Source organism: Helicoverpa armigera, chromosome 13 (assembly GCF_030705265.1).
Source record: "Helicoverpa armigera isolate CAAS_96S chromosome 13, ASM3070526v1, whole genome shotgun sequence".
Lineage (NCBI taxonomy): Eukaryota > Metazoa > Arthropoda > Insecta > Lepidoptera > Noctuidae > Helicoverpa > Helicoverpa armigera.
The window spans coordinates 1,203,380-1,215,989 of NC_087132.1; the positions used below are offsets into that span (position 1 = coordinate 1,203,380).

The following is a 12,610-nucleotide window of genomic DNA, read 5'->3' on the forward strand; positions in this document are numbered from 1 at the left end:
CATGGCGTTGAGAGGAATCAGATATACTTAGTGCTTACTATGTTGAGATAATGCAACTGTGGAAGATAGAACTTAATGTGGGTTCAGTTAAGGGTGTTCTGTTCTGATTTTACTCAAATGATTTATTATTTAGAATATATACTCCTTTGTTATATTACGTAAAAATGTCTTACAGTACATCACATAAACCTGTGTAAACTCATATTGAAGTATCGTGATCAGACCTATTGCCAAACCTTTTGATGATCTAAATTAGCCCAACTTGTCTATGATATTATTTAAGGATGAGAACTATAGGTAAATAAGCAAGTTTTACTTAATTATGACATTATAATGACATCTCAATGAATGAAACAACAAATGAAATTAAAACCTCTTTATATCGCAAATATAAAGCGTGTCCATTTTAGCGAACAATAGTAGTGGAAAGTTGTTTCGTATCATGAAACGAATGTAAATTGTTGAGCGAACAAACTCTAGCCATTTGGCTAAGTAACTTCAGAACTGCGATGAAGCCGTAAACTTGTGGGATTTCCACTTTATTAAATAAAAACAATGTAACTACATATTATATGGAATTATATTCAGAATTATGAAGTATTTCGCTAGTTTGTTGATGAGAAACTACATTGTGAATAAATCGGTCGTTTAAATTTAGTTTTAGTTGTTTGATGTTATTGGGTAATTTTGTACAGTTTGACCTTGGTTCTGAAGGAGAATGCGGTGAGAGATTTAATTGGTTACTGTCATGAAGTCAGTAGTGAGATATTTAAATCAGTGTTACTCTGCCATTTTATTTGAGAAAGAGCTCAGAGACATGCTAAGGAAATGAAAAGGTTACGATTTCATAGTATACTATCGTATTAGTGGATTGGAAAAAGATGAATAAATGGAGTAAAATGAAAAAGAAGCATTTTATATTTTAATTATAAAATAAATTAGTACATGAGTAATTCAAGCTTAACGAAAGACAAATGTTTACATTAGAACGAACGTACGAAAAAATTGTGCTAATCTTACTTTGTGTAACACTCAAAAACCACAAATCCGACATAAATAATTTCCCCCACACTATTTACAAACCCACGATATCTCCATCCAAACACACAGTGTTACCTCCGCGAAAATATGCAACTTCAAATTTTTAAGTCCAACTTTTTCCGCGTGGGGACGCTAGAAGAATACTAATTCCCGGAGCGGCTAGCTGCGGATTAACCCGGGCCCGAAACTGTAGCCCACTGTGTGAACGAGACCTAGTGTTTTACGCTGTACCGACCGTTTTTTGTTTCCTATTTTCGGGTCGGTCTTTTCGGCCTTTTTTGGCGTTCCTGCTTTAGTTCTGCAGTATGTGATGTGGAAATTATGGCGGTTTTTGAGATTGGTTTTGTAAATTACTGTATAAAATTGTGTGTTTTATCTTCGGGTGTTTGAGTAGCAAATTAATAAATTCCAATGTTCTAATCGAATGACAGAGATAGACAAAACTATTCCACTCGTTATTTATTTATCCTCAAACAAGATCAAAGGCTCAAAATTACTACAAACAATGTAGCAAAGCGAAAGCAAAAACAAAAAACCTTGACGTCCGAAACTTCAATCTGGAAAAAGGTGTACAAAAAACCGAAAGAAAGGCCACAAAAACACCGAGCTCTGGAATCCACTGTATTATTACGTAATTAAACAAGAAAAACGTTGGCCACTGTTGTAAAAAAGCCAACAAATCTGCCGCCGAAAGGAAACGCAAACAGCAAGGTAGCTAGGTATGTGCAAATTGCCAAGAAAGAATTTAGCTTGGAACGACCGGCAAAAAGTTTAGGCCGTTGGGCGATGCAGGGCAATAAACAAATGAACGTACGACCCGCGGACGATCAACAAGATTGTGGATTATATTTTACTGGCCACGAATTTTGTTTTTACATTAAAAATGAGAATACGGGCTTACAATGTTGTGTCACGAACGTGTGTAGTTTCGGGGATATAAATTCTCTTAGTTTATTGAAGCGGCTTTGTTAGGACTGACTTTTGGAAGACAGCATTTGATTGTCTTTTGAATTTTATGGATGTTAGCAAGACAATAAATTGAGTAGGTAATTTTTAAATTTAAATTCGTTATACTTTTTCAGAATCATGTAAACATCAAAATGAATCCCCCATTAGGTCAAGTGAGACTGAAACATAGCTAATACTTTGAAACATAAAGCCCTAAGCATTTAAATTTCCATCCAATAAAGAACAGCCTTAAGCTATAACACTACTTAATAATGTACAAACTCATTCAACACTATAAACTTCAACAAGATTATCCTAAATAGTTTTTGTTACTCATTTGTCCACTGCCCGGGGACTGCAATAAATTTCGCGACGAATTCTCTATTAATTAACGTGCTAATGGCAAAGTGTCTTAATGCCGTGTCTTTTGGATTATTACTGGCAACTTTAGTTTTAATATCCTCTAAAGGTTGCTGCAGTTGCTTTATTAGAAAGGAGTTTGTAGTTGGACTTTTAGGAACTAGCTAAGTAATTTGACTTGATGAAGACTGAAGCTTGTCTATTAGTACTGAAAAGATGGTCAACTTGAGGTGTGTTTTTGCGTGTCTTAATTTGATAGACAGAAAGCCAGCTAGTTTAGCTTTATATAACGTTTAACATAACATTTTTTTTCTATTTCTTAGTAATTGATTGGCAACGACTTTTTTATTGAGTGTACCCAAAAATATATCAAGAGTTCTGTCGTGACATCGTCTTTTGTCACTGAATTAGATAGGATAAAAGTGCCAACTTTTTTTTTCAAAGTTTACATAGTCATTAAGAAATTGTGTTCACACTTTTTTATTAGGTAAGTATATGTTGTACGATTCCCTACGTTCATCCTCATTTTTATGTATTTACAAAGTCCCTTACGGTAGAAGCAACATTTTATATTTGGAATGAGGATCTATGGAGTATAAAGTGACAAACGAGGTTAGAACGAAAATTTATGGAGTGTGAGAAAATGTTGCGAAATGAATTCTTAGATAATCTAGTTCCTTTTGTGTGGCGGCGAGTGTAGCTTTAATACTTAGTGTTTTTAGTAAGCGTATTGTGTTTAGAGAATTAGTTTTAGTAACGCGATTTATTGTTTATTAGTGATGTTGTAGTAGTGATAGTTAGGTTAAGTTTAGGATTAGATTAAGTGATTGTTATAAATTGCACTGCATTGTATTTATCTATTACACACACAGCCACGAGAAACTTCTAACACCCCGTCGTTTTTGCGTCGGGGGATACAATTGCAATTTTTGACAAGTTTACCACATTATTATTATTAAAGGGACCTTATCGCTGTCTCTGATAGACAAACCTAATCCCACCAAAACATTAAATGTAAAAAAGCCAATCCTCTACGCAATTCCTCCACCGTAAAAAGTTTTGAGATCGCATAGAAGCCAAGTCATGTTCAACTTTATTTGTAATAATAAATCAATATTTTGTGACCATATCAATAGTTTCGTTCACTTTACAATAATATTGACTTGGCCATGAGCACAATAAACTACAAATATAATACAGCATATCTTGGAGAGGTGAAAGTCAATCATGAAGTTTAATATCACAGAATTAAATACTTTTAGTTTTTTCAATTGTTACTAAATGACCGACAGTCAGTATCATCCAAAATCATGAACTGCACATTTACTATGGCGCATGATTGGTCCATGGTGATCTCAAATTCCAATCAGTCCAATCGTAAAATCATGTCCATATAGAATGTATCAATTCAATGGCATTTACACATGATTTCAAGGAGCGACTATTAACTTGTGCTCATGGCCAAGACAATATTATTGTAATGTGAACAAAACTATTGATATAGTCACAAAATATTGATTTATTATTACAAATAAAGTTGAACATGACTTGGCTTCTATGCGATCTCAAAACTTTTTACGGTGGAGGAATTGCGTAGAGGATTGGCTTTTTTACATTTAATGTTTTGGTGGGATCTAATTTATTTTTTGTAGGCCTCCTTCTTCTCTAAGTATATAACAAATTAAATTAACTTACATGTAACTAACTAAATATATAACAAACTAAATATGTAGACCTAAACTAGCACGTAAACAACATTTTTTTTAAATAAATTAAACAATTTCGAATTTTTTTAATCGAATATCTTTTAGAATAAAAGAGATTTATTTCAGAGGTAGATGGCGCTATCACATGAAATTATTTGTTTTTTTTTTAACTAAAAACCGTAGCGCGATTTAGACCAGGACAACGCCATCTATCGAGCAAGCATGCAGTATTTATCGCACTGCATTAATATGAAAGATTTTATCATTATTCATTTTATTTTAACCTAGCTTTTTTATTCATATGTATGTATATTTAATACATAATAACAATATACCACACTACGTAACAATAAAACAAATAGTAACATTTTGTACATAAATAAATAACAAAGTTATCAATGCAGTCAAAATTCATACACAATGTTCTTGAAAAACCGCAAATATAAATTTGTTTCCTATTTTTTTATTAAGTTTTAAGGTTTTTATAATTTTCCCTTTATATGTAGCCAATAACCTATCTTGGTGCCAAATTTGAAGGTTCTAAGTTTGCTAGAAGTACCTTAGACTTTTGATGATCGGTCAGTGAGTGAGTCAGTGACAAAATGGTGTAACTTTGATCGCTCATAACTCGTAAACTATTTATTCAAATTTCTTGTAATTTTGGGACTGAGCTTGTTCTAATACTTACTCTTGGTCATCGAAAACCTAAACTCCTAGCTTTGTTCACATGGAAGATACAGGGGGCTGAAATAGCCGCGAAACGCTTCGAGAAAAGATGGTACGGCCGTGCCCGCTTTGCTCGAGTCTTGGCTGGGGCACTGCCGTGCCCTCAGATTTACAACTCAAGAAAAACAAAACAGCGAAACAAAACACTACTCACACACACAAACAAAAAAGACTCTCCAACAAAAACCATATTTGTTAACAAACATACGCCAAAGTATAAGTACATATTTCTAGCGAGAAGCTAATTAAAACACCGTGATAATGCAATTCTGCCGAGGCACCCATCGCTGCCTTTAGTTAAGGCGCCTCAAGACAGCGTCGCCTCGGAATAGATCGAATTACTTTCAAAAGAAAACTGTATTATGAACTTTTAATTTCGCTATTTTTTGCTATCATCGCTTTAAATGGGAAAATGTAAAGCCGTTTATGATTGTGCGCTTTTATCTTTTTAGTGGAGCGATTTTTAAAGAGGTTTTTATTCGGAATATGAATAAGTTATTTTATGATCATTTTGTTAGTAGACTTAAAGAAATGTCGAGTGCATAAGAGGTTATGTGAGAGTATGGTCAAATGGTGAGTGAAAGATAAGAAACATATTACAATAACTCGAATTAGATTTACGCTAGCGAAGAAGGAGAGGTAACTTTTGTGAATCTCCTTCAAAACATAATAGCGTGTTATTATCTACTAGGAACCTTCAAGTAGCGCTTGTCAAACCGTTTACATAAAAATACTTGTATATTGACACACTAAACAACCCTAAAAATCGTGAGCAAACCCTATAAAAAATCCAATATTGGCGAAGTAAACAAATGATGACGTGCTCAAGACAATCTTATCGGCTTCCTGACCGATCATTTCAATGCAAATAGACCGGCAGCCGGCCGGCACGCAACCCACCAACTAGATAGAATACACTTTATATCTCTTCTGACATTCAACTGGAACTAATTTCACCCAACAATGTAAACTTAAAAGCGAACTTTTCCACTCCCAACAAAAAACAACCTTACTCCAACCACTCCACGATCCAAAATCAGTCTTAACATCCAACCCTTAAGCTAGCTTTTTCAATGTCAGCGAAAGAAAGTTAGAACGTATTTTTTATTGAATATTTTTGTACCGAACCTGCAGCATTGCATCTTTTCACTCGTTTCTGAAGGAAGGAAACTTTTCCCGAGTGTAGACTTCGGGTTTTTACGGATTTTTTTCTCATTAACGATTCAAATTCATAAGTTAGGGATATTCTCACTAAAATAAACTTTGTTTGCGTTCTTTTGTCTAGTAGACATAATTACGGTAGGGTTCTTATAACTTATCTTCAAGCGTAGATATTTCGTAAGGTAATAAAACTCATTTAATTTGAATAATTCTAGAACTATTGTAGTCATAAGTTTAAATTCACGATACTTCTGTTGGTTGTACAGTGTGCTCGTAGTTTTGAATATTGTGGAGATGGAGTACACAAAGAAAACTAATTAGAACAGTAGTTTACCTGTTTCACAAGGTTTATTTGAAAGAGAAAACTTTATATTTTAAGAGTATGAAACTTTTATTTCGGTCTCTTGTTTTCGTAGTCATAAGAAAGTAGGTTACTAACAGTTGGTAAATTTTAGAAAATAACATGTCTTTCTCTGCAAGAATACATTTACTTTAATCAACCGTACTTTGGTGGAGCAGAAAAACAGTAGCTTCAGCACACAAACTTGGTCTATCCTTCGGCTTCAACGCCCCCAATACATCGTCCGAATTACCGCAACCAGACCGCAGACTTGCAAATACCGAAAAAGAATGGCATCTTATTTTTTAAACACCGAAAAACCGAATGTTAAAGGCGCATAGGCACGGCTGGGCGTAACAGTAGCAGATTACAGTGGCTTAGATAACGCTGGGTCGGAAATAAAAGCGGCTAACTACTAATTAGCGGGCAGGGCTCGTTGCGGCCGGCGTCGATGCAAATTCGACCGGCCAGCGTAAATTAACGTGGTGGGCTAATCGCGTGCTTTTGCGCTTATTTGATACGCTACAATCGGTTTATACAAAATCGTGTTATCGTAGATGTGCAGGTTGTTCGCGAATGAGTTTCGCTTGAATTTATTTTGTTGATAAAATGCGCTGAATTTAAACTGTTTAGCCTAAAAGAGAAATTACACGGCTTTTAGGCTTGGTTACGTAAAAATTTTGGCAGCACTTCACGCCGCCCACCGCCTACAGCAGGCCTTAATAACGGTCTATACAACACTGTTGACCATTTGAATATAGTAGACCTAAAAATGTCTGAGTAATTCAATCAAAAATTTCATGGCATATTTGAAGAGTACAAAACAAACTACATATCACTTTATAAAGAAACACATTAAACATATCCTATTAACACGACTAAAATATTGCATAAGCAACCAGTAATCCAATAAATTTAAATTCATCATGCAACCGCAACACTGACGATCCGCGACAATCCTTTGAAAATTATCTAATAAAATGAAAGCACGTGCAATTTTAGTATTAAAACAAGAATAGTAGTAGGTATTCCTAGCTTTGTGCTTGATCAAACAAAACAGACTCATTTTGTTCGCAGCTGAGCTAATGAAATTATATTCAAAATCGTGTCAGGACTCCACTGCAGAAACGATGTGGAATTCATTTTTGGAACGTATGAAATTAATTTTTAGATTCATTGCAGAGTTTTGGGTTTAGTAAAATGTTTCGGAATGTATAAAGAGAATATATTTTTTCAACTAATTGGTTTGGTATTCATGAATTATCAATTACAGAATTTTCAGCTTTGTCAATTAAATCAATTACAAATATTAATTATTCAGACTTTGAGAACCTCTTTTTTTGGGATGTAAATAAAACACACACACACACACAAACACAGAATTTTCAGCTTTGTCAATTAAATAAATTAAAAATATTCAGATAAATTGAGAACCTTTACCTTTTTGGGAAGCCATTTCAATGCTATGCAAACAATGCAACATTCGAAAAGTAAAACCTATTTCGAACTCGAAAACTACGAAAAACTGTTTTCGGTAACTTGATCCAGAACTCAGATGGGAGTGATTGACAGGTTTTGTTGTTAGCAACAGTTGCATGTCACACGGGAGCTGTCAATCGCATTTCGTTGCTAACAACGTGGTCTAAATACTGCACTGCGTTAGTCATGTTACGTATGTGTTGACAGGTTTGAGTTTAGTTAGGTGAGTGTGTTAATTTTTTGAAAAATTGTTTGAGTCAATTTTTTGTTTTGCAATTCCTGTCATATTTATGAGACCAAGCAAATATATACAAAGATGTTTCGCATGAAATGGTTCTGTGAAAAATGGTTTTTAGTATGCCTTTTGTATTTGACCTGCAATAATTGTATTTCAAAATTTTCAATCGCTCAGTTTCTACTGTAGCAGTCCTATAAAAGTAAGCTAACTCCGAAAATTTAAACACAACAATAGTGTGAACATAAACTATGATTCACAAACATAAATCACACAAAAACATTTGCGCTGAATCAAGAACAATGACACTATTGGCCACTAAACCAGCCCACACCGCACTTCTAATCCGAAACCTCAGTAAATCTATATCGGCAGATATTATAAATCACAGTTAACCCTTTAAAAGCATCGCAACGCATTACCATACGTCATAATGGAGCATTTCATCTGCTATGGTCCAGCAACACGAATAAATCGGCTGGCCAGTTTCCTGGCAGCCATCTTGGATTGTGCTAACGGGTTCATTTCCTGCGCCTATACATTTCCGGTCCATTCGATGTTGCCAAGTCATAATTTTTAAAGCTCCAAGTAAGGCTTTCGTTTATTCTCGTAAAGAAATGTCCCGTTTTGGGACGGAAAGTTAATTATTGTGGGTATTAATTGTAGGCTTGAATTGTGTTTATTTGTTAATGTTAGGGTTGGGTGGGATTATTTGAGTAAAGAAGCCGTGACGTCGAGATTATTTGTGTAATGAAGCTGTTTGGGGTCCTTATTAGGTGTTAATTTTGTGGCGTTTGTCCGTTCAATGAAAATTGGTTTCGAATGGGGTCTTTTGGGCCGGATTGGGATTTTAATTGTATGACTTTGTTTGTTAAAATTGCAGATAGAAAAAGACCACAATGTCTTATTGGTTCTACAAAATAACATCAAAAGATAAACAAGTTTCAAGTCCTTTATAGAATCGCTTTAAAAAGCTGACTTCAAAGGATTAGAATGATCAATAGCAATACACATTACAATCACTAGAAATTAAACAAAAATACTGCTAGCCATATAATCTATCCCTCGAAAATATATCTAAAACCTCCATACAAATGCACACAACACAATGTACTGTAGTGCCCTTTTAAAATGTGACACAGACAAATGGCTGAGACATGGTACATGACAGGGCGATCTCCCAGGTCCCACGGCGCCGCCGCGAAATTATTAAGTGATGTTTGTGTTATCACTGTGCTTTTGTTTTGTTTTGTTGGGAAAAATCTGGAGGGGTAGTGATGAAAATAAAATGTTTTTTTTTTATCATATTCTAATTTCAAATCGGTAAAATTGCATATAATGCACGTATCGACCAGGCCTTCGTGTGAAAAATATAGAAATGATGTTTAAAACCTGCCTCCTAATATTCCTGCAACAAAGTCTTAAGCGACTTTTTTTGAAAGTTTGATAGTACAGGAGATAATAATATTTTTTGGTTAATATTGTTTAATTAATTACTGTTAATATTTTTTGGCCTAGACATTACAGACACTATCTTATCTTCGTGATTGTAAATAATCCATATATTTTTTAGGTAGGTACCAAAATGAGAAAAAGGGTTTATTTTGATACTTTTTCACGGACAAACTCACAGACAGAATGTTAATCCGAAATCCAATAAGACATTCCTATCACAACAAACAACTACACACCAACACATTAAAACATCCCACAATTCCATCATCACTACCACTCAGACTCCGCACTTACGTGTAACGGAACGTCATAACACGGTTCATTCCTATTCGGCCGCCATCCTCCCAACAAATAAAGCTTCGACTGTAATCTGAACATATCAGATGCGATTCGACGACATACTGCAACGGAATTTTAATTTTTTTATCTGTTTTGTTATTGGTATAATGTGGTATAAGTGCTTGATAGTGGTTTGATTTCTTGTGGGTTTTTGTGAAATAATGCAATAATCGTCGCAGAAATATACGTCCTAATATCTGAACTAGTATTTATTGTAAGGTAAAGTCTCCAAAACTACTGAACCAATTTGAGACTATTTCATGAGCTATTGTTTTACACGGTTTCCGATTACTCAACTGCATACCTATAACTACCTAGTATGTGTACCATCTTAGGCTGGTATTACACTTCTTTAACATATATCAATATTATAAAGCTGTTTATTTGTTGCTGTATCTCAGGAACTAGTCAATCAATTAGAAAAAATATTTAAGTGTTAATTCGTTCATTTATAAAGAAATACTATACATTACTTTTAATCCACGTGTGCGAAGAAGTTCCGACGGTAGGCCGGTGGTGTCAATTATATTATTCCAACTTTCCTTCGTTAATGTTTCTAAGCATGTTGCATCCACTTTCAGATAAATGTCAATCTCATTACCAGACATTTGAGCAAATCTCAAAATGTACACAAGACAAAGATATTAGCTAAGTGTATCACCACCCTTACGTACTAACCCGGTGTGTCAACACTTACGAACAGAAGCAATTATAATTAACTGCTTGATACTGAATTATTGCTAATTCGATGATGATGTCGCCTTGATTACGTACATGTATCAGTTTACGTTGACAGATAATGTTACCGTATCTATGGACTAAGTAATTGTTGTATTGTTGGCTATGGCTTTTGTTTGTAATCTTGGGAGATTAATTAGTCAATTTATCATTGTAACCAGCTGTTTTCAGTGGTTCTTCTCGTTGTCTGGAAAAAAATATTAATTAAATAATAGTAGCTTATATTATAAACTAAATAAATACAAAATTTCGTCTTAATCGGTTAAGCTGTTTTCCCACAAAAAGCTGTCAAATAAACTCACTCAATAAAAACATGAAAAGTGAATAGTTGTCAGTTCATCTGGCTGAAAGTAAAATATGATATCATTAATTGTCTACACTTAAATTATGTGTTTGTTGTACAAATTACATATTTAACTTTTAATCAAGAAAATATGTTTCCATTTGATAACACTTGTCTCTATTTGTTACAGGGTGTGCATTTTTAACATACTTCAATCCGGAGAGCGCATCCAGCGCTCAATCGGCTCTTCATGAGAAACGGACACTACCAGGGGTAAGTACTAGTATATAAATAAATAAATAATAATAACACAAGACTATACAATAATCATTACAAAATAAATACACACATTTCTCTCATTATTGTTAATACACAGCGAAAAATAACTGTTGCCAAACTTAGTGGCGGTTCGCAGCTAACTTCTGAAGCTAATCGTGTCCTAAATATGGTGTCTGCGTACCAACTCGCGCGTTGTTCAGAGCCAAAAAGAACAATATTGTAAAAAATGATTGTAATATTATAACTACAATATATGGGAGTCTTATATAGTCTTAAGTGTAGTAAATATATTGCCTGAAGAACCTGCGTTACGTAATTAAGTCTCCTTTGTGGAGCCTAATTTATTATTCGGTTTGAATATGAAGAGAAAAGGCTCTCACATTCTCATTCTTTAGCTAAATTGAACCTAAACACTAGGTAGATGGTTTTAAAATTAGTTTCGTGGACTAAGAACTTAGAATAATACTGCGCTTGGCTCGTAGGTTGCTTAAGGTGCTATTGTAAAGTGTGCAAAAAAATATATAAAAAGAAATATATTTTTTTTTTAAGCGGGGGAAAGCATGAGTGAGACTTTCATCTGAAAGTAGAGTACAAGAAACTATCGAATCCTATCTCACTAAGACCTACTCGTGATCCTTCGGAAGACTTTTAGCTTAGAACGCCGAAGTCACTCTTACGAACAATCCATTTGCCACATCAGGCTTTGGCCCTTAAGACCTATTGCGATTATTAAGAAGCTCCTCCGAATATACACCACTGCATTGGTACAAAAGGAGAAAAGCCGCGGGAAGAACATTATATTTAAAGGTTTATAGTATTTATTATGTAAAATAACAAAGCTTTAACATTCAAATTGATGAATAAAGCTATTGTTCCGTGTTGTACTTAAAGCCGAAATGTTAAATTAACCCACTACTCAGTATTCAAGATTCGTCCGAATAAGTTCATTTTATTTAAGGAAACAATTTGTAAATGTATAATGAGTTTTATGAACACGTGAATTAGGTTGAAATTAGGTACTTTGAGTTACATTGTAGCAATTACAAGTGATAAAGATTAGAACAAATTATTATTTTTTAAAGATTGGGGGGTGAACGTCTTAAGACGGATCGACCACCTTTTAGTGCTTTCAAGCAAAAATATGAAACAAACTTTTGTCTAGTATTATAATGGTCCCACGGTCATTATTTTCGGAAAAATATACGGCAGCAAGAAAATCTTTTTTTTTACTCCTACACTAAAAACTTTAACAACCTAAACCAAATAGGGCCCTCAATCATATTCACAGCCGATAGATCCCCTATTTCCTTAACCCTAAAATATGCGCGCCTATAAAAAGGTGTAAGGCAAGGTACACATGTGCCCGTGCCGCGGCAAGCATGTTAATATCGCGCCTACCCTCACTCCAACAAAAACTTTCATGCACGATTTTGACAGGTTGTCATGTTAATGGCTTAAAAATATTGTGAACTAGCGATGCGTATTGGTTAAAGTGCAATTCAGTTTTTATTATTGAAACT

At 34.3% G+C, this 12,610-nt stretch overlaps 1 protein-coding gene across 5 annotated transcripts in view; it reads left to right on the forward strand.

Annotated features, from left to right (window-relative positions):
* The window catches only part of Bru3 (bruno 3), a 559,287-nt gene that overhangs the window by 49,813 nt on the left and 496,864 nt on the right, over nucleotides 1–12,610 (forward strand). For all 5 annotated transcript variants that reach the window (XM_049840303.2, XM_049840304.2, XM_049840305.2 and 2 more), the window contains one exon: nucleotides 11,002–11,084. In XM_049840303.2, coding sequence (XP_049696260.1) covers nucleotides 11,002–11,084 — 83 coding nt within the window. The remainder of the gene's footprint in view (nucleotides 1–11,001; nucleotides 11,085–12,610) is intronic.